Genomic DNA, 23,606 nt, shown 5'->3' on the forward strand with positions numbered 1-23,606 from the left:
TCATGCAATGGAGTTAATTTGGAGATAAATAATAGTGGAAAGTTGATGAGATAGAATTGTAAAGTTAATAATTGTAGATAAGGGGTAGAATTGGAAAATCAAGGTCCTAATCCGGGCGATATTAGTAAAACACGGGCGACAAAAAGCAACTCCCTTTTTAACTCACTTAACCCATTTAAGCCAATAAACTAATAAAATAAAATAAGTTTTATAAGCCTATTATACAAAAAATGAGGAATGAAAATACTTATTTTTAAGTTGTTTGGGTTGATTATTGATTCAACCCAAATATATCATGACACTTTTAAATAAGCGGGTTATTCGTGTCGGGTTCGTGTCAAAAGAGCTCAACCCTAACCCGACCCATTTAAGTTTCGTGTCGTGTTCGTGTCAACTCAATTACTTAAATGAGTCATAACATTTTGACCCTAACCCGCTAATTTGTGTCGGGTTCGTGTCGTGTTTTCGGGTCGTGTGAATAATTGTCATCTCTAAGTATAATTAAGGACAATTCAATTCACATTTGTGACCGATAATACCCAAATTCTCATTATAGACGGACACTATCCGTCTATACGTATAGACGGATACCATTTCCCCTCACAAAATACCCATTTGCCATAAAGTGGGAAGCACATGGGGGATGCCCCACTTTATCCCCCTACCCATTTTATGAGAGGTCTTTACCCGTCTGTTCGCCCCACCCGTCTATACCAAGACCTATTGCCGATAATATCCGTCAAACTTGTGACGAGTCAAATTAAATAGTACTGTACTACTAAGAACATGACCCCACCTTTTGGCACCTCCATTTTTTCTGCAAATACTTTCATCAAAATGAAATGTTTCTCTGACATACATCTTTAGCTACATTCACCAATTTCTAGGGTTTCAATTTCCCCCAAATTTCTCAATTGTACTTAATTTGAACTTCAATTCACAATGTCCATGTTACCTCCATTAATGGAACAACAACAACCTTCGAGAACAGAAATTGACGATTTTATAGATGTTGTAAGCTCAATTCAATCACATTGTTTTTCCATAATTTCGTTAGCTCAACAATGGCGGACATTGCAGAGTTCATTTAATTCAGCTCAAGCTTCATTAGAGAAACATGTCGAGGAGGTTGAGAAGAAGGAGGTAGAGATGGAGGAGAGGGAGAAGGAGTTGATGAAGCGTATCGAAGCGGTCGAGATGAAAGGGAAGCTGGTAAGAGAGTGGCATGATCAAGTTGAGTTGGTTGATAAGTTATTGAGTGAGAGAGGAGTTGAGCTTGGATTGAAGGAACTCCATTTAAGTCGACGTCTCGAAGTGTTGGAGGCGAGGGAGAAGGAAAATCGAGAGCGTTCCGAAGAGTTGGAGTTGAGACGGAAGGAAATCGAGGAAAAGAGTATCAATTTTGAAGCGAGAGAGAAGGAATTCGAGGAAAAGAGTATGGCTTTTGAAGCTAGAGAGACGGAATTTGAGGAAAAGAGTATGGCTTTTGAAGCTAGAGAGAAGGAATTCGAGGAAAAGAGTATGGCTTTTGAAGCGAGAGAAAAGGAATTCGAGGAAAAGAGTATGGCTTTTGAAGCGAGAGAGAAGGAAATCGAGGAAAAGAGTATGGCTTTTGAAGCGAGAGAGAAGGAATTCGAGGAAAAGAGTATGGTTTTTGAAGCGAGAAAGAAGGAATTTGAGGAAAAGAGTATAGCTTTTGAAGCTAGAGAGACGGAATTTGAGGAAAAGAGTATGGCTTTTGAAGCGAGAGAGAAGGAATTTGAGGAAAAGAGTATGGCTTTTGAAGCGAGAGAGAAAGAATTCGAGGAAAAGAGTATAGCTTTTGAAGCGAGAGAGAAAGAATTCGAGGAAAAGAGTATGGCTGTCGAAGCGAGAGAGAAGGAATTTGAGGAAAAGAGTATGGCTTTTGAAGCGAGAAAGAAGGAATTCGAGGAAAAGAGTATGGCTTTTGAAGCAAGTGAGAAGGAATTCGAGGAAAAGAGTATAGCTTTTGAAGCTAGAGAGACGGAATTTGAGGAAAAGAGTATGGCTTTTGAAGCGAGAGAGAAAGAATTCGAGGAAAAGAGTATAGCTGTCGAAGCGAGAGAGAAGGAATTTGAGGAAAAGAGTATGGCTTTTGAAGCGAGAGAGAAAGAATTCGAGGAAAAGAGTATAGTTGTCGAAGCGAGAGAGAAGGAATTTGAGGAAAAGAGTATGGCTCTTGAAGCGAGACAGAAGGAAATCGAGGAAAAGAGTATGGCAGTCGAGGTGAGACATAAGGAAATTGATGCCGGCCCTTCGAGACACCTGGTTCTGGACCTCAACCGTCCCCCAGACCCGGAGTAAAAGGTTATGGTTGTCGAAGTGAGACGGAAGGAATTAAGGAAATCGAGGAACATTGTCAAGAATGGGAATCGAGAGAAAAACTAATCATTTCATCTCATGTGGTTGGTACTCCCTCTGTCCCGTTCATTTCTTTACGTTTTCCTTATATGTGTGTCTCTGTAATTTCTCTACGTCTCCATTTTAAGTATGTAAAAATTGTTTTTTCTTCCGTTTTGCATGTTAAATTTTCATTTTTCGTATATTTTTAATACATATCTCTATCAATTACGGCGTACACTAGTAGAAAAACCCCCTACGATGGCGGTTATAAATGACCTTTTGTGGCGGTTTTTAGAGATTTAGGGTGCGTCGTTTATCGCGGCGTCGTATAAACTTTACGGCGGTTGTAGGTGAATGTACAACCGTCGTTATAGCTCTCCTATAATGGCGGTTGTTATACAAAACCGCCATTATAAACTTATATAATACGACGGTTGTTAGACAAGAACCGCCACTGTAACCCATATATAGTGGCGGTTATTGTAAGAAAACCGCCACCATAGATATTTCTATTATCACTTTAATTATCTATCATGGCGGTTTTTAACTTAAGAACCGCCACCGTTGATAGGTATTTTTTTTTAAAAAAAATTGCTACCTAAATTTCTTTAGGAACCTCCCATAAATTTGACAATCCAATATCGAAATGAACAAACAATACATACACAAGAATGCAACCAACTACCCAAAAACTTTCTTATCATCTAGCAGAACAATAATGTCCACGTTCAAAAATTTTACATCGAAGTGTATAAATAATCACATAGATATCTTATTTAATAGATTAATCAACATTTACATATACATTTGGTATCCTACACCTCTTTAGCATTCTTTATCTCGTCAATTGACACTCTTACTCTTGGATCTGCAATGATACAGTAAACAAAACCCACAGTAAGAAAATCAAACTAAGCGTTATTAAATCAACGTCTAGCGTTACTAAAAATCAAACAATGAAAAAAAGGGTACTATATAAATATTTATAAAGCAAAAAGAAGATAAAAAGCTCAAAAGTTTGAATTATAGCACCACATACCAAATATATTTCATGTCAGAATAAAATGAAAAATGAATTCCTTGTCTGCAGCTTGGTTTCCAGCTTTACAACAATGAACTCAACAATCTGGAAAAAAAATGGACAAATTAGAACAATTAACCCAATAATGCTCACTTGGTAGAATTATATATTAAAATAGAAGGAAAAAGAGTGATTCAAATTCAGCCAGAACAAAAACACCAGTCAAAATATGCAAGAATAAATCTTTGTCACCATTAGCCATGGACCATGTTACTCCGACACTTTCACAGTTCAAAGAAACTTAGTTAGAAAAAGTTCTGAAGGTCCAAGAAGTATCAACCAAATCAATGGGGCGGCGACCGAATTGAGGCCACAAATAGACTTTGATGTAAGTCTAATACCAAGACTTAATGCCATGCTGACAGAAAAAAATTTATACGAAGCTACATGGGTAACCATGAGTAGATAACACAGTAATGTTAAAAAGATTATTTCAGACACTAACCAAGTCTAGGTAGCATTGCATTAACAGTCTCCGGATTTACTGCGATCGGAGCCTCGTACATATGCTGACCTCGTATAGAATGCATTAACAAAGAGGAAGATGACCATCAGGGATCCAACAAAGATATACAGACAAACAACGAGTGTACTAGACCAGACTTGGTACATGAATCTTCAAGTGCATGGGAGAAAATCCTTGACACAAAACTGCATCTAGAAAACAATCAACCATCAGTTACGAATTCATACTATCAAATCATAATGAAGGAAAAATAACTACAAAACAGAGATAATAAACCCGAGACTGCATTCGCCTGGACTTCCGAAGAGCACTGAGCAACAACAGATAATTAATATGTGTGGATGTGCTTGATACAATGAGATCAAAACCCTTAAAAGGGTTAAAGGATACCGAAAAGTTAAGCTAAATGTGCACCAAATCTACCCATCTACTCCGCCTTCTCCAAAATGCACCCGTTTTTTCAATCCAAGTATGCCCATATAGTGCATACACGGATACGTGTGATGCTTTTGACAAAGCTGACAGCACAACTAAATGGTAAACATATATACTAGCGGTGAATGTTAACTATTTCATGCCTCCGCCACTGACTATACTTGGAAATCACACTATGGAATTCCCAATCTAGAATTGAGGCATGGGTAGTTATCAGTTACACCAGTCAAGTAGCTATATTGTCCTAGCTATATTGTCATTCAGGAATTTCATCAAACAGTTAACATACAACCAATAACAAATCAATAAAACCAATTTCATAACTTCATATATTAGTGTATAAGCAAACAACATGTTTTATATACCCAGATTACCTATAAAAAAGAACCAAAGACCCAGAATTTATCATCCTCTGAATCGAAGAAGTAAAATTACCATTTCTACAACATCCAATTATAAATGCTACCACTAATCTCCCAAAAAATTTACAAACAAAATAGTAAAATAAACCAATCTTAAATATTAATTATACCTGTACGAATCAACATTGTTCAACATTACTGTCATCCCTCGAATCTCCGGCGATTAACGATGTTGAATCTTTGTCGTCGTTGATATCTGTAACAATTAAGAACTAAAATTAAGAACTAAAACAAAAACCCCAATTAACCTAAGTACGGTGTCGAGAGAGGGTGGTCGGGAGCATCGTGGTTGATACCGGTGTTGTCATCAAATAAGAGGGGCGATAACGACAACCTTGTGGAATCAAAGAAGGGGGATAACGACTTCTTATTTGTGTTGATTTTAATGGGAATAGGGATTTGAGGGGTCTTTGAGTATTTTCCTGGGGGTTTCTTATACGGAGCAAGTGTTTGGCATCGGTTTTAATATCTTTTTTTTATTTAAATAATCATTTGGCATCGGTTTTATATAGAAGCGTTGCAAAAACCTCCTCACAATGTAACGTTAATTAACAACGGTTTTGATTAAAACCGCCACAAATGCCTTATAATGGCGGTTTTTAAGTAAAACCGCCACAAAAGTCTTCTTTATCGCGTCGGTTCTTAATTAAAACCGCCACAAACAGTTTATTTATTACCTTTTACGTCGTTTCTATTATAACCGCCACGGTAGTACCGCCACTATAGGGGTTTTTTCTACTAGTGGTAATTGGTTTTGGGACAAAAGGAAAGGTAAAGAATTGACTAAGATGCTAGAGATTTCAGATTTTGTCTCACCATCTTGATTGTTGTTAGATGCTAGAGATGTCGTATATACAATTATAGAGACAACCATAGTAAAATTGGGTGCGGGATTTAGCAATTAGGCTCATTTTCTAGCTAATAATTTGATTTAACGGAATATTCTCTCTCGGTAAAACATTAGCTAGAAGAGGGAATTATTAAGATTGGGAGACAGTTTGTTGTACACAGTCTAACATTTTCCTGTAACTGTGAAATCCCAAGAACCAGAATTCAAAATCGTCAGTCGTCACTATTTGTAAATACTTCTGAGAAGGTCTCTTCATATTCTCACATTGGTTGAATCGCCTGCTCTTCCTAAAATGAGTAATCATTTGTTTACGTTTGATTTAGATACCCCTCAAAAAGAATTAAAAGCTAAAAAAATGATTGCGGCGGAGGGAATATTTAACTGTACTTTCAGCTTTGGTGTTTTCATCTATTTCTTATGTTTGTTAGTAATGATTTTACATCCCTGGCTTAATTTTCCCAAGGAAACAGTGTGCTCTCACAACCAGAGACGGATGTCACGAATGTTTGCAGTGAGATCGAATCTGCCTGCGCAAATATGGATGCAAATTGCTTGAGAACGTATCTGAATAAACATGTGATGGATCGGTCCTAAACTGTAACACGGTTTTTTAGCTGTAGATAGAGGAGTTAACTATCTAACCGGAAAATGTTAGTTATCGGTCTTTTTCATTGCGGGGCATCTCCAACCGTCTCTGTTATGAATTAGACCGGACCGGATTGTTGCTGGGAATGTGGCTTAGGTCTCTTGGAAGTCAGCCTCTATGCATCTCGAAATTTTTGTGTAAATTGGTGCGCGGCATTTAGTAAATCCCTTTATTAATTGTTTGTGTTAATTGTTTGGTGGAATTTTAGATTAGAATTTTGGAAATAATTGCTTATAGCTAGCTGGTAACAGACTTTCCATGTCCTAAACAAGAAAGTAATAGGAAAAATTACTAAATTTTCGATACTTTCCTAATTCTATCCGATTTAGTAATTCTTATTTTTTTGGCAATTAAATTCTCACAGGTCCTAAACAAGAAAGTAATAGGAGAAATTACTAATTTTTCGATACTTTCCTAATTCTATCCGATTTAGTAATTCTTTTTTTTTTGGCAATTAAATTCTCACATATGTATAAATACTTTGTAGTTTGTATAATTACTTTTCACAATTTATTATTTTAGTTCTATAATCCATTAGTTAGTTCAAAAGATTAGCATCTTTGCAAAAAAAAAAAAAAAAATTCATCTTGATTTAATTATAAATGTCGGAGTTAGAGCAAGTTGCAGCAGGCCTAAAGACGGCCAGCCACACCCTTCAAAAACTCTTGGCATTGTCGGGGGTTTCACAAGGGCGAACGAGTTCGTTCCATGGTTTAGTCCAACAATGGGGGAAATTGCAAGTTTTAGTAGGCAAAGCTCATGAGTTTAGTGCAAGTCGAAGGAAGGAACTTGAGTCAAAGGAGAAGGTGTTAGATAATTTGCAAACAACGTTGTTATCTTCTGAGATATCGTTGAGTAAGAAACTCGAAGAATTGGAGAAGAGACAAGAGGAAGTGAAGAAGTGGATGGAGTTTATCGAGTTGTCAAAGAAGCGAATTATAGAGAACGATAAGAGAGTTGAATTGGAGGAGAGTAGGATTAGCCAGCTCTCCGCGGAATTGGAGTCTAAAGAGTCGCAACTCAATGAACGCCTCAAAGTGTTGGAAGAGAGGGAGAAGGCGGTAAAGGAGCGTGAGGACGAGATGGATAAATCAAAGAAAGAAAGGAATAAGAATGTCGAAAGCTTGAAAAGGAAGTTGAAGGAGAGATTAGGAAAAGAGAGGGAGAGCGAGAGCGAGAGTCAAGTCAGCGATGATGATGGAGGTTTGAAGTCTAGTTGTTGTGACGGGAATGAGGCTCACGAGGACGAGAGTAAGAGAAGAAAGACGATAGAGCCGACTGATCCAAAAATGACGATGCAAAACGAGGACGCAGACTAGCTCAAGTTTAGCTCGAAGTCAAGTAATTAATGTCGTCATCTCAATTAATATTTTTAGTATTCGAAGTATTATCGTTTAGGAATAAGCAACTTAAAATTGCAGCTCGTTATTTTATTTATTTCCTAATTATCGAATAAGAAAAATAGGGCAATTGTATTAGTTCTAGGAAAGTCGAGTTTAGGTAAGTTTCAGCGTGTTTTAAGTTTATTTTCGCTTGTTTAGCAAGTCGGTCTATTTGTATGAATAGAGACTCAATTGTACTGTTTTAGATGTAAAAGATTGAGTTATTGAATAAAAACAATGAGTTTTTCGTTTAAAGTTGTAAACGTCGGTTCGACGAGTTCGTTCCAAAATTGTTATTGTTTGACGCGTTTTCAAGCATTAACCCGAGTTATTATCAATAGGTCTTGATTATGGTTCACCATTGTTTGAGTTATAGGTCTAACCTGAGCAAATATCCCATTGTTTCGATTTCTAGACAGATTTCGAAGCAAATATCCTTATTTCATTATTGTTCGTTTTCTGTTAAACTGCTTATGCGTAAATTTGTATCGTAATTCATAAGTGGTCTCAGAGCCGGGTTTTTGAAGTTCATATTTGATCCCGGAGGATAGAAGCGTCATGAATTGAAGACAATTCCTTTCCAAGTGGGAGGGGATTATGCGAAAATGAGGCGGAAAGTGGATGAAATGACCAGTCTCCACGACTGTTCAGTTGAATGCTCCAGAAGCCAGACTCAGCTACGGGTTCAACAATGATTTCATTCAATTACTTGGACGGCAAGTTTAGTACTTTGCTTGGACGTCAAGAAAAGTCCGTGAAGCTGTAAAAGGAAGTTTGTAGCACTAAAGAAAGTGCATAGATAAGCACAATATTGGTTATCATATCTTTCCTAAGTTCACTTTTTCTAATTAGTAGCTTATTTGATTTTAATTAGGAAAGTTTCCTAGTTTTCTAAATCTGATCTAATTTAATTATTTTGTTCTTATTCTTTTAGTTATTTATTTCTAAGATTATAAGGAGTGCATAATAAGGCAATAAAGTTGTCATAGAAAACGTGTTTCACAAGTATAGAATAAGGAAAGTCGGTCTAAGGAAGCTTGTTTCCTTATTCCTTTTATTAGTCGTTTATTAGCTCCTATATAAGGAAGTCTTGTGTTGTTATTTAATATGGATTGAATGATTAAGAAATAAAGCATAAGCTTTTTCCGTATACATGATTTGTAAACCCTAGGTTTGACGCGTTTCGTTCCAAACCTTGTTCTTGTTTGACGCGTTTCAGACATTAACACGAGTTATAACAGTTCATAGACTATACATCTGAGGTAGTACCTCTTATTGTTTATTTTCTGAGTTTTATTTTAAAGTTTTTGAGTTTGCTTTAATATAAAGTCTTTGAACACATTTATTAAAACATTACACTAAAAAAATATAATATTGCTCAAAAACTATATTTATAAATGGTAATATGCTCAGAAAAAATGTGTATATGCTCAAAAACTACAAGGTTTGAGGTACTACCTCAGATGTGTATTCCTTTTTCTCCGAGTTATAATCAAGGGTGTTGCTCTTTCATATACGCCATTTACTCTTTCACATACACAAATTACTTTTCTACCCATTTTATTTTTTCAAATTTCTCTCATCCCTCTCTCCCAAAAAAACAATCACCCTCCCCCGTCTCCACCGCCATCTCCATTTCCCCATCTATCGACCGCATACATAACTCCACAAACAAACCAACCTTCACACAGCGAATCAATCCCGATACAACACTACTGTCACTGAAATGACAAAAATGGCCAAAGTTGACAATCCACAAAAATAGCATAAGGAGATTACGAAGCACCATTCGTGCACGTCAGTTTCTCCTAGTGAACCAGAACTAGATTCCAATGGACCGACCCTTTGAACTATCCTCAGTAAGGAAAACGTCCCAGGGTGAGGCCCTCAAGTTAAATTTCCCGTCCAGCATTACCTTCAAGATCTCCTTAGTTAAAATTCTTCTTTTACCAGAAAAACCCGAAGTAATGTTACCCCACCAACTGTTTCGACCTTGTCAACTCTGCCTATAAGCCAAGCCAGCCAAAACGAACGTCCTGCACAACGTCTTGAACTTGAAATGACGCCTACTGCTAGGAGCAGAGGAACTCGGCATCCCTGGTGCTGAAAGAACAACGTCTAGACTCCAGATATGAAGCAACCGCCATTTTATAGCTAAATGTTACCATTATTGAAAAATAAGTTATCATAAGCTGTAACATTGTGTGTACGATTGTGTCATTGTGGTTACATTTAACTATAAAATGGTCTCATATGTCCGTCTGAAGTTTCAGACAAAAAGTGACCATCTAAAACAAGAATTTGCGAATATTGTTAGTCTCTAAGTATCTTACTTTTGCGTCAATCTACGGTGTCTCATATTTTTTTTAAATAAACCCCAAAACGGGTTTATAAACTTTCATTCAAATCAATCTTAACAAAGTTATCAATACAACTCGGAAAAGTCGCATTGTTAAAGAACTCGCTACAACCTATTGGGCATAGATGTGCCAATTCATGTGCAACTCTATTACTATTTCTACGGTGTATCATATTTGACTTCTCTTATATCTAAAACGGATATTATTGCCTTAAATAAAAACACAAAATTTCACTTTGGATGAATATTATCTGCCTAAAGTTATAGATGGGTCAAATATATCAGCATTTTTATAATAAGACAAATAACAAGTGAGATAGTGGAAGTTATTTTTTTATGAAAGTAATACTCCCTCTATTCAACTTCACTTTACAAGTATTCTATTTCCGTCCATTCAACTCCACTTTACAGGTTTCCTTATTTGGACATGTAAAAGACCTTTCTATCCTTATTGAAAATCTATATTTACAAAAAATGTCATTCATACCCCACACAAATCCACCATAAAACTCACCTTTATATTTTTTTAATATCTTTAACCCCACCATTCCCTTTCCCTATGTACTTTTAATAGTTTTTTTAATCCGTTTCTTAATACCAGCGCAAAAAGCATAGTTGCAAAGTGGAGTTGAATGGAGGGAGTAAGATATTTAACCCGTTTAAATCTTTAAAACGAATATACCCATTAATAATGAGACTACTTGAAATAAAAATTTGTGGAGAGAAAATGGACATGTCAACAACAACAACAATCACCATTTACCAATGCCCTGGGCCCCTGGCCAGTCCACTTGCACAGTCTGCATAGTACAACTAATCCATGCTATTTCCACAGTACTCCTTTAGTCCTTTACAATAATAATGACAAAAATAAAATGCGAGAATATTTCTGAGTTCAGTTACTAACTTACTAAATCGTCATACTATTAATTGTAGGCTTGTAGCAATAAATGAAGGTGTAAAATTTTTGCATTATGAAAATACGGTCTTTTAATAAGTTATTTGAAAAATCGTCTCTAATAAGTTATTTAAAAAACCGTCTCTTAAAAATTAATGTATGTTTATACACAATTGAAAAATGAAAATTAATTAATGCATGAATTAATTTTAACACTATAATAGTATCAAATAGACGATTTCTCAAGAAGGTGTTCAGTAAACTGTCTCCCATAGACTTACTCTACTTTTAATAATCAATTATCATCATGTATACAATTAATTGTCATTAACTCCGTACTATAGCAACCAAAATTACATAGACTCGAGAAAAACGAATTCTTAATAAATTTATTCCGTATTAAAAAAACCGCCTCCACAAATTAACTTAACTTTACCATTCATCAATTACAAATTCAACCAAAACTTAATGTATGAATTACCTTTAACCCACAAACATAACAAAGACGGTTTCTCACTAAATTATTGTAGAGATCCGTCTCTCAAAAGACTTACTTTACTTTCATTTCTAGGTTTCAACTTCTAACAAATCAAGTGAACTTCAATTTTACTGTTGCTTTACAATTAATTGTAGCAAAAAGACGGTTTCTCACTAAATTATTGAGAAAATCGTCTCACTGTTAATTCTAGGGTTTCAACTTCTCAAAAATTAATTGAATTTCAATTTTACTGTTGCCTAACATTTTTACCGCCAGAATGCCGATGTTACCACCATTAATGGAGCAAGAAGCTTCTTCTTCATCGGAATTACAGCAATGTAGAACGGTAATTGATGATTTTAGTGGTTCTTTAAGTGAAATTCGTTCACATTGTTTTTCTGTAGTTTCGTTAGCTCAACAATGGCGGACATTGCAGAGTTCGTTTAGCTTAGCTCATGATGAGGTTGAGAGGAAGGAAATCGAGTTGAGGAAGCGGTTCGAGGCGGTTGAGTTGAGAGAAAGGGAGGTTTCTGATCGGTTCGAGGCGGTTGAGTTGGAGAAACGGGAGACGGAAATCGAGGAGCGGTTTGCAGAGGTGGCGGTGAAGGAGAGGGAAATCGAGGAGCGGTTTGTGGAGGTGGCGGTGAAGGAGAGGGAAATCGAGGAGCGGTTTGTGGAGGTGAAGTTGAAAGAGAGGGAATTCGGGGAGCGGTTTGAGGGTTTGGAATTGAGGGAAAAGGAAATTGAGAAGCGGTTTGAGGTTGTGGAGTTGAAGGCGAGGGAAATCGAGGAGGAGTTTAAGGTTTTGGAATCGAAGAAGAATGAAATGGTAGAGCGTTCTGTGATGGTAGGGTTGAAGGAGAGGAAAATTGATAAGCGATTTGAGGTATTGGAATCGAGGGAAAAGGAAATTGAGGTGCGATTTGTGGTGGTGGAGTCGAAAGAAAAGGAATTTGATGAGCGATTTGAGTTTTTGGAGAAGAAAATTGAGGAACGTATTAAGGCTGTGGAGTCGAAGGAGAGGGAAATCGAGGAGAGTTGTCGAAAATTGGAGTTAAAAGAGAGACAAGTTAATTGGGGTTTGCAGGATTTGGAGTTGAAGAAGAAACAAATTGACGAATGTCGCGAGTTATGGGAAAGGGAAGTTAAGGAGGATCAACCAGCTCCTAAGTTCGGAGAGGCTCAAGTTAAGATGTGGTGTACTGAGATGAATCTGAAACAAAAGCAGCTTGAGGGGTTTTTGCTAGAGATAGCGTCGAGAGAGAGCGACTTGAGCAAGCGATCTCGAGAAATTGATTTGAAGGAGAAACTGGTTGAAGAGCACTGTATGGGGGAAGAATTGAGGGAAAGGGAAACTGATGAGAGATGTCAGGAGATTGAGTTAGAAAAGAGTCGAATCAAGGAGGAGGTTATTGATTTAGAGAGGCGGGAAAGTGAGGTTGCTGAGCGTTTGAGAGAGGCAGAGTTGAAAGAGAAGAAGATTGATGGGTTGAATAAAGAAACTGAATTGAAAAATAAGGCAATTAATGAGAAACGTCGAGAGATTATATTTGAAGAAAATCGAATTAGTAGGATTCGTATGGAGATGGAGAGGAGGAAGAGAGAACTTGAGCTTAAGGATAAGAAGTTGAATGATGATTGTGAGAGTTTGAAGTTCAAGGAAAGGGAAATTGACGAGCGGATGAAGGAGGTGAATGTGGGTTATGAGAAATTGGAAGTGGAAAAGCAGCTGGTACGAGATTATAATGATCAGATACATTTGGTTGATAAGTTAGTGAAGGAGAAAGGAGTTGAGCTAGATTTGAAGGAGAAAGAATTACGTAAAAGTCTCCAAGGAGTGCAGTTGAGAGAAATGCAAAACCGACAGCAATCAGAAGCTTTGATGTTGAGACAAAGGGAAATCGAGGAAAAGGGTATGTCTCTTGAAGTGAGAGAGAAGGAATTTGATAAACGCTGCCAAGAACGTGAACTGAGAGAGAAAGAAACCGTTGATGTTCCGATGATGGAGGCTGAAGGACAGTGGAAAGACCTGAGGGTGGTTGTTGATGGCGAAACTTTACAGTTGCTTCTAAATGACAGGGTTGATGAACATTGTTTCATGGGTGAAGCGATGCTCAAGGCATTAAAGTCATATAATGACCCAGCTGCGTTAGTATTATCTGCTATAAACGGTTTTTTCCCACCACATTTGAGGAAGGGTGATGTAGTGTACACAACCAGGACCGTAAGGAGTAGTTGTGTGCTATTGTTGGAGCTGCTGATGAATGTGAAGCCTGAGGTGTGCAAGAACGTACGAGTGAAAGCAGAGGAAATGGCGTGTCTCTGGAGACAAAAGATGCAGGAAAGCGGAGAGAGGCGTGTTGTCGTGTTGGGATTTTTGTTATTGGTGGTGGGTTTTCGCTTGAAAGGGGAGTTTGAGAGAGATGAGCTGAAGAGGCTTTGGGAGATTATTGATCAGCATCGGTTAGCACCTCAGCTTCGTTTCGAACTTGACCTGTTTGAAGAGTGTGAGGGTAAGCTTCTTTGTTTATTTTGTTGTGTTTAAAAAACTCTCTAGGCATGTATTTTGCTAATGATTATGTCTCTGCTAGAGTAACAATAAACGACATACCCCCACCGCCTTTAAGGACTCCCGCTAGTGAAGTGGTAAGACTTACAAGGATTGGACATATGCAGCCTTACCCCTATGTTAACAAAACATAGTGACTGGTTGTGGATCATCCATTAACAGTTGAGTAAATAATCATGTTAACTGACCGTGATTTCACACTTACGGACTTGCAGCAAGCCAGCGAGTCACTTTACTTGATTGAAGCGTATCCCACAACCAAAGTATTACGAGTTTTAGGTTCAATTGAATATTGGAAGAAGTTAACAAAGTATGAATTGCTGTAAATTTTTAGAGAATATGTGAGTGAACCTGTCAAGGTGCGGTTTTTAGTGCACTGAGTAGGATTCAGGAAATAGTATCTGATCAATCAGAATGACCTGTAGCTAGCCTTGGGAGTCCTTGAATTGGCCTGTACACTTAGTTTGCAGTCCTTTGGAAACAAATTACCCCGGCTACTTTAGGGTTCGTAAGTTTTCTGTGAATTGGTTGTATAATAATTACTCCAGATTTGTGAGACCACATCACAAATCTTATCACGAGACCGTTCTTATGAGAATTGAGAAATAGTGATTTGCTGCTGTGGAAATCTATAATCTTTAGACTTGCTGGGCTTGTAATTAGTGCTCTCGGCCGACATGTTTTAGTAACATGTTTACATCTATATCTGACTCTACCTACCTTGGATTATAATCTTTTAGCCACTGTTTGCTGATATGAATGACATTAATTTAGTGATTCCAAGTCCCAATTTGGAACAGTAAGCAGTTATAATAATAAATGGATTTACTCTGCTTGTCCTTCATTATATCTACTTATATACTTTAGCTTCATAATTTCCATCTACTATCTTAAGAGGGTTAAGACTTAAGAGGGTTGGATATATGCAGCGTTACCCCTATCTTAACAAAACAAAGAGGCTGTTTGTGGATTGTCCATTATAACAGTTGTGTCGATAATGATATCAAATGACTGTTATGTTACACATTATAAACTGCAGTGAGTTAGAGAGTCAATTTACTTGATTTCAATAAATTTTAGTCTCCATTGAATTTTGGAAGGAGTTAGCAATATATGCATTGCTTAAATTTTATTGAGAATATGTTGATCAATCTGTCAAAGTGGGGTTTTTATTACCACTATAGGGAGCCAGTCTACCACCATCGCCACCAAAATCATCGAATAATTTCATCAGTGCACAGGAAATTGTATTCAGGAATCAGAATAACCTGTAGGTAGCCTTGGGCGGCCTTGAAGTGGCCTGTACACTTAGTTTGTAGTCCTTCCGAAACAAATTACCTTGGCTTCCTATTCAAGCATCTATTAGTGATGATGCTTCAAAATGAAGGTTGACTTGCTCTATAAAGTAATGAATATAAGGTTCGTATACATTCCGTGTTTGATATAATTCTCTTAACTCCCATGGCTACTTAGGATTTATAAGTTTTCTGTGAATTGGTCGTATAATGAGTAGTCCGTACTTGTGAGACCACATCTCAAATCTTTCATATACAAAATTGTGATTTCGAATTGCTGCTGTGAAAATCTATGTATATTTTCAGGCTAGCTGGTCTTTGCAAATTGTAATTAGCGCTCTTGGCCGACATGTTTTATTGACATGTTTATATGTGTATCTGACTTTACCAGTTTAGATTATCATCTTGTAGTTATTGTTGATTTGTTTGCTGGTATGAAGTATTAAAACATAATTGATTCCAAGTCCCATTTTGGAACATTAAGCAGTTCATAATAATAGCTAGTAAGTGGATTTACTCTGCTTGTCTTGCATTATATCTTCTTAAGATACTTTCAGCGTATGAATGTTTATTACATCCTTGGCTTACTTTCCCCAGAAAACCGGGCTTTTTCACAATCGGAGACTGATGATATGAATATCTGCAATGAGATCCTATCTGCCTGCACAAATATGGACGCAAATCGCTTGAGATCATATCTGAATAAACATGTGATGGATCACAAGTTATTTCCTCACAAAATTGTGGATGCTCTCAAGTTGGCCTCTGATCCAGCAACACTAGTCTTTAAAGTGCTTCAAGGTTTTAATCTACTACAATCAAGCACCATTGACAAAACCAGTTGCATATTTTTATTAGAGCAACTAATGAAACTGCAAAAACATCAATCTGTACGAAACCCACTTGGTAAGGTAGAGCAGGTGTCCAGTCCACCATTGCAGATAACTCAAGATATGAGGATTAACGCTCTGGCATTTGCCTCGAGATGGAAACGCAGATTGACAGAGGAAGGTTTGAAACCTTTGGAGGTTTATGGGTTCTTGCAGTTTGTTGCGTCTTACAAGCTAGCCAGCTTATATGATGGGGAAGAATTGTTGCAACTGTTTAAAGTGCTATATGATGCTCAACCGGTCTTTTGGCCTGAGGAAAATCCACAGTTGTGCCGTGCACTGGGCTTAACTGATAAAATTCCTGGTACTTTCCTGCTTTTTCTTTCGAGAGCTTTATTTCATTACCTGTTTCACTGTCTAGTATTCCGATGAAGCAGCACATGTAGCTTTCCTAACATGGTGAAATCATACTCGCAAGCATTAATGTTATGCGAATGTTTTTTCTCAAACACGGCTTTATAAATACAAAATTTTGCAAAACCCAAGTAATTTGGTTTTGCAGAACAGCAGAAGTAGTTGTGGATATAGAAGGTATTGGCTAGATTTTGTATGTTTAATGACTTTTTTGGCTCCTGTGGCTTGTCTTCTGCTTTGTGTTTATGCCATTGGTTGTGTTGTTGAACAGGTCTGATCAAATCTCTTATTAAGGAGGACCGCCGGCTTCAGGCAGCTAAATACATTTGTACGTTTATGGAGGAACCTCATTTCCCTTTAGCTCTCGTACTGAAAGATCATGTCAGGTTCACCCAGCAAAGAGTTGAGAAAATACAGGGGATATCCAACGACAAAAATACGGAAAAGGTGAATTTTCGTGTGATGTTTCTTCTGCTCTAGCTTATCAGATACTAGTATCTTCAACTGCTCAACTTCTGCTTTAAATTCTGCCTGTTTGTGTTGACACAAAATCTTTGTTCTCCCTTCTGCATAGAACCCACTGATTTCAGATTTCTCCCTAGGTAGCAAATCCTAGACATGGCAAACGGGTTAACTGTTATGGGACTGTTGGGTCAATTCTTATTAGGCCAGGCTGGGTGGAGTCAGGTCGGGTGTGATATTATTGGGTCATTTTGGGTACATGTCAGTGCAGATGATCATTTTGGGTTAATGATTGTAGGTTGTGTCAATCGGGTTTGAGTTGGGTTGTTTTAGGTTGGGTCTTTTTAAGTTATTATTCATTTATTTCTTATTTTTAATTCTTAAGAAGTCAGATTGGCCTGAGAAAAATATAATTTCAAATTACCATCTCATGTTAAATTCAGATTTTGTCAGGTCAAGTAGATTCTAATTCGAGTGAAATTGTGCCGGGTCATATAATATCAAGTCAATATTGAATGCATTTACGCTCAGGCAGGGATTAGGTTTCACGTCATATTCCTGATACTAGGGTCGGATCATCATTTGGGTTGAGATTTTGTTAGTCTTGTAGTCTGCTAGAACTTACTCAAGCTGTGTTCTGTTGTGATGGCTTCGCAGATTAAAGTGACGTTTGAGTTGTCGCAACTCAGAGAAGTACTTCACTACATTAAGGACTACAAGCTTGAGCAGGAATGTTCGCCTACTGCCCTCGAATCACGCATGATACAGTTGGAAGCAGCGATGGCAAACCTGAAAACTGTCCCACCAGTCACTAAAATGAAAAAAGATGGCCCAAAAGTTGAAAATCCACAAAGATTGGATAAGGAGAGTGTGAAGAACCATTCGTGCACGTTGGTCTCTGCCAGTGATCCAGAAGTAGACTCCAATGAGCCGACTTCGGACTGTCCTCAGCAGGGAAAGCGGCCTAAAGTAGAATCCCTCAGATTACCTTCCCAGTCCAATATTAGTTTTAAGATCCCCTCGGTTAAAACTCCTTCATTACCAGAAATACCTCGAGCTATGTTACCGCGTAAACTGGTTCAACCTTGTCCTGTCAAACCTACAAGCCAAGCCATTGAAAGCCAACATCCTGCAAGGAGCACAAACACCCCTGGTGCCGTCTACAGTGTTGCAGTTGCACCATATGGTATCAACTAAATCTCTGTTCTTTGATTATGTTACATCTTTCAATGTTTGAATCTCTGTTTTGCGGACCCTTGCCTTGCGGGGATGCCATTGTGCACCGGGTTGCCTTTTGCTCTTTTTATTAGATCTGAAAATGTGCTCATCTGACATTATGAACTAGCAGACTGTCAATGCAATTAATTTCATTATGGGTTACACTTTCATGGATATAGTTTCTTCATGTCCACACGGGTAAGACAACATACTTGTCTTGAGCGAGAGCTTTCCATGTCATTGGGGTAGGGATGTTTTACGATTGGGGTATAAGTCCTATGACTTACCATGGTGATTGGTGACCTAATTTTTTTATAAGTTCCGATCCAGTTACATATTCCGAGCATTTTTCCAGTTGAACTTCACTTGCTTATAGCCATTTCTATTTCAAATGGAGGCAAATACTTGTGTCTTTGATTTTTAGTTTATAATGAAATAATACAAAATGACTCAGTAAACTGACATCGTAACAATTTCTGAGGCAGTATTCATTATATGCATAATCCAAAAACTCTCTCCTTAGTATATCGTCTAAGTGGAATATATGAAATCTGACTTCACCAAAGTAGGAATCGAATAATCTTAAAATGTCTTGACATTTTGTTTAATTTTTCAGGTGAGAATGATCCACAGAACACACTCTGAGAACAAACCCTGAGCTGCATAGGCATTGTTGCTACATGATGCCGAAAACTTGACGCCGAGCTAGATAGCTTTGTTTCACTAACCAAACAGTATGTAGTATGTAGTGTACTGATGCTTACAAATCAGATTGAGATGTATTCATGTGTAGAAAGAAGCCTGTCTGTCTAATGTATCTTATGTATGCATCTTTTATTAGTGAGTTCATGTCTAAAAAGACTACTTCCAACTTGTTTACGTGTCGTGTAAATGTAACTTCTCGTTCTCACATTAGTCGAAGAAGGTACGATTTTCTAATTGGTTTTTGGATGAAACTTTTGTGATTCGTGTTGTCGTTTGTCAAGTGGACTACTTGGGGATTCAGAGTAATGCTTGCATAAAAGTAGATTGTTCGTATGACTAATAACTCCCTCCCTTGGGGTTTCTCTCTCAAAAAAACTCTCTAAAAAAACCCTAGCTCCATCATATTATACAAGGGGCTCCCATCATTATCAATCGATCGATGGTAAGCCCCAAAATTATTTCAAATTTCAATCAATAGTATGCATATCTATTTTCTATTCAATAAAAGTCTCCCTTTTGGTGAGAATCGTTTTTCCGTCCCTTATTTCGGGGTTTTTCCATTTATTCGTGGGGTTAGTTTCATCAGTAATATAGTCAAGAGTAGTTCGTTGATGGATTGCATCGTGTTCTTTCAAAGGGTAAAAGTAATTTGTCAACGATCTTTGGAACCAGTCAGAGGTAAATTTTATCTCATAAATCAAACAAAGGATCCCCTCAAAAGCTACATGAAGATAGCGATAATAGGACGAGCCGAATTGTCAGATGCTGTTTTGAGATCCCTAGTTTATAAGAAAATTATTTTTCTTTGGTTTCCATTAGATTTGTTTTCGATTATAATTATTCTTTGTAAGTGCCGTATGACGTTCTATTAATGAATTGTTCTTTTCTCTCAGAAAAGTAGATTGTTCGTAGGCTGACTTGAATTTTATGGAAACCCAAAAAGGTAAGAGTTACATACTCATTTCGAACTTTTTGGGTTCGTAAGGTTATTTAACAAACTAATTGGTATCATAGGGTTTATTTCAAACTAATTTGAATCAATGGATTCATGTTAGCAGATTTTCCTTTTCACGATTTTAAGTAAAGTAGGGACTTCACTAATTTTCATCGCAAAAAAGTAGCATCATTACATAAACAAAACGTCTTGCTTGTGATGGGCTAATCATGTGCTTCCCCACTCACCTCTCATGGGTATTTTGTGAGAGGAAATGGTATCCGTCACAAGCTTGTGACGGATATCGCCGTCTTCAATGAGATTTTGTGTTACATAAAAGGGAGAGCGAAGTAGCGGCTTTAGCCTCTTTTACAATTTTACTTGGGAATGGGAAGGACTGGTCCGTGGTATCCTACTATCCTTAGTAAAGTGGCTACTTTTTTTTTTTCGGTGCTTAAGAGGGGCTAAGCCCCGACTAGACTAATTATGAGCTATTACACGGGGAAATGCTACCCCGAAGACGTCTTCCCGAAGAATGCTACTCAATTCCGTGTCTGGGACATGTAAAAGAGTAGGAATGGTGCTTGAATTGATTCCTCGGTTCGCTAAAAGATCCGCTGCTCTATTCCCTTCACGATAAATATGCTCCATCTCACTCATTCCGAGTAACTCAATTAATGCGACTGTGAGTGATATGTGGTGTGAAGGAAACGGATGGAAATGGGAACAATTTGCTGATTTCTTACCACAAACAATTTTACAAAAAATAGCCTCCATCTCACTCATTCCGGATCCTGACCAAGAAGACACTTTGTATTGGCAAGGGACTTCATCGGGCAAATTCTCTTTAAAGACGGCTTTGGGATTCTTAAATGAAACCGCTCCTTCTCAAGCACCTGAAACGCCTCTATGGAGAACGATTTGGAGGCTGCCAGTCCAACAAAAGGTTAGAATGTTCCTTTGGCTCGCGGGACATGGCAGATTAATGGTCAACGTTAATCGAGTTAGAAGGAATATGGGTGACAATCCTATTTGTCCGCGATGCAATGAAGAGGACGAAACAATTGAACATCTTCTCCGGTCTTGCCAGGTATCTCGACACATTTGGTTTCTCTTGGGGATTTGTCCCTCGAATAATTTCTTCTTTACTACCCCTTTTACTACCTGGTTAACCAAGAACGCGAGTAATGATGTCGAAGTGAATGCGAAAGATTGGCCCTTGGTCTTTGCAATTACCAACTGGTGGATTTGGAAATGGCGGAATAATATTGTTTTCGGGAGGGAAAACGAAAATCCGAGTCAACCCCATCTCTTTCTGCGTCAACAATTCGAGGCCACAAGGAAAGCGTTCAACAATTTTGACATTCTTATCCCGCCACCTCGACCCCATAATGTGGAAATTCATGTTCGTTGGGATCCGCCACCGTATGGGTGGATTATGCTAAACACCGATGGTGCCTCGAAGGGCAACCCTGGACCCGCGGGAGGAGGAGGCGTTTTTCGAAATGCTTCAGGCGACCTTATTTCAGCGTACTATCTATCTTGCGGAGTATGTTCGTCGATGAAAGCCGAGCTTATTGCACTGCTCGCTGGGTTAGAAAATGCTAAGACTATGAATATTTCAAGACTCATGATTAATATGGATAATGATCCTTGCATTAAGCTAATTAACGAAGACCAACTCGTAAGCAACAGCCTTAAGTTTATTGTGGAACGATGCAAGCGGCTCATTCGAGATACTAATTGGATAGTAAAGTGGCTACTTCAAGTGGCGGTTTTACATATAGAGGAACGAAGGCACTGCTTTTCTTTTTTATGAAAATGTGTAAAGTAGAAGATTTATTAAAAGTAAGGAGAAGAAGATTTACTTAATAGGAGAAAATAAAAATTGATGATGTTGATCCATTAAACAAGCCCAAAGGCCAAAAATTTTCATTTCTTACGATCCTAAGACGTAAGAGTATTATTATTGGCCAGTTTGACCAAAGTCTTGATACTTGTCATATCAGTTTTTCAATAACTTTTATTAAAGAGTATTATTTTACTGTTCAGACTTTATTTAGACTCATCTAGACTTTACACATTATTATCCCTGAGACTCTAACTTTTCTACAACTTTTTTCTTGGGAGGTTTTAAATAAAAAGGAAAAAAATACCACGAAATAGTTTAACAAAGGGAAGTCATTTATTAAATTCATCTCTAAAAAAGTGGGGTCAAGACTCTTGTAAAGTCTTGGATTTCCGTAACTCAACTTGACTTTGTTACGCCAATGGTAGATTGATTATTGGGAGTCTTGAGCGAGTCTTGTCTTAAGACTCAGGTAAGTCTTGTTTCAAGACACCAATAATCTTACCCTAAGAGCATGTAACTGGGAAAAAATTGGAGAAAACTTACGGTTATACCCTTGCCCCACTACTCATGACTGGTACAATTTCCGTACCCACACCCGCCAAAGTTCTAGCATACTCGCCCTAACTAGGGCCCGGTGCAGGGTGGTATTCACTTGTACCCGCTCCTTTGACCTTTCTATTGAATACGAGTACTTATTAATTAGGTACACAAATTCTTGTTTAAAACGGGTGTATTCGTCTTAAGTTTATAATAGGTTAATTTATATGAATAAGAAAAAACAAAATGCATAGAAAAATGCAAAAAAATTATCTTAAATATATTTTAATTGGTCTTATTCTCAACCCGTTTTATTATTAAGACGAATAATTAAAGAAAAGACATAATATCACTTCGAAATTACTAATGTCATATTGTCATTCATGTAAGGGGGCGGCTATGACCAAGTGCGGGCTGAGCGCGTGAACTGGGCCTCCAAATTTTTGGGCCTCGTGTTCGTATAAAGTATGAAAACATTAGTAATATATGCGTAATAATCTCCATGTATAATAACAAAAGTGTGATAGCACATTGGTGAATACATGTTTCAATTGCCCAAGTCACCTGAGTTCGAACCTTGCCATAACCATTTTTATTTATTTTATTTATTTTCTCAAATTTTGAGGGCCTCCGTTTTCATTTTGCACCGGGCCTCCGAATTATTCGAGACGCCCCTAAAGATGGACAGAAGATAAACAGTAATAACTCTTAGACTTAGCTCATATTGTTGTCTTATTAACAAAAAAAAATGTAGTGATATAATCATTTCTGACTTTCTGTAATTGGATTAGGTAAGGTAGAGAGAACATGACCAGACACCATTTACCAATGCACTAGGCTCTAGCTATAATCATCATACTGTTAATTGTAGCACTAAATGAACCACTTTTACCCGCAACTACTTTAAAAATACGATGTTTTAATAAGTTATTAAAAAAACCGTCTCTCAAATACTTCGTACTAGTAGTCTTAATAGTCATCTTCATTCTTCACAATTAATTGTACTACTCCGTAGTAAATAATTTGTCATCTAGTGTAAGAAACCCATAAAATTTTAAAAGATGGTCTTTTGTAATTTATTGAATGACCGTCTCTTAAAAATTTCATGATAAATACAATTATAAACTTAATTTTACCATAATTAGTGAGAATATCCTATGAATCTTTTTTTATTTGGTTTATTAATGTTTATCCTAAGGCACAAGTTAGAAAAACTCTAATAATATCTTCATATACAGTTAATTGTACCAGTAATAATTTGTCATGTGTAAAAAAATAAACATTAATGCGGAAACTACTTTTAACCCAAATACAACCCATTGATTTGTATTTATCATTATTAAAAAAAAATCGGTCTTTCAATAAATTATTCAAACACGGTTTCTCATAAACTTACCCATTTTCCTTTT

The 23,606-nt window shown here is 37.3% G+C and overlaps 2 protein-coding genes and 1 long non-coding RNA gene across 3 annotated transcripts; 2 read left to right on the plus strand and 1 right to left on the minus strand.

The window, feature by feature from the left end:
* Positions 1-807: 807 nt before the first annotated feature.
* On the plus strand, positions 808-2,366 carry LOC141622712 (uncharacterized). Its single transcript, XM_074438718.1, has one exon. It carries the CDS (start codon positions 943-945, stop codon positions 2,323-2,325), a length of 1,383 nt encoding a protein of 460 aa, XP_074294819.1. The 5' UTR covers positions 808-942; the 3' UTR covers positions 2,326-2,366.
* Positions 2,367-3,038: 672 nt separating this feature from the next.
* Positions 3,039-5,177, minus strand: LOC141622714 (uncharacterized). Its single transcript, XR_012533070.1, has 4 exons — positions 4,879-5,177; positions 3,891-4,102; positions 3,404-3,490; positions 3,039-3,232 (listed from the first exon to the last, which is right to left on the minus strand). It is a non-coding gene; the product is annotated as an uncharacterized LOC141622714 (long non-coding RNA).
* Positions 5,178-11,365: 6,188 nt separating this feature from the next.
* On the plus strand, positions 11,366-19,125 carry LOC141619629 (uncharacterized). The gene is made up of 5 exons (XM_074436648.1): positions 11,366-13,894; positions 15,843-16,439; positions 16,761-16,936; positions 17,609-18,137; positions 18,786-19,125. Exons 1-5 carry the CDS (start codon positions 11,659-11,661, stop codon positions 18,812-18,814), a joined length of 3,567 nt encoding a protein of 1,188 aa, XP_074292749.1. The 5' UTR covers positions 11,366-11,658; the 3' UTR covers positions 18,815-19,125.
* The last annotated feature ends 4,481 nt before the right edge of the window (positions 19,126-23,606 follow it).

This window comes from Silene latifolia, chromosome X, assembly GCF_048544455.1.
Source record: "Silene latifolia isolate original U9 population chromosome X, ASM4854445v1, whole genome shotgun sequence".
Taxonomy (NCBI): domain Eukaryota; kingdom Viridiplantae; phylum Streptophyta; class Magnoliopsida; order Caryophyllales; family Caryophyllaceae; genus Silene; species Silene latifolia.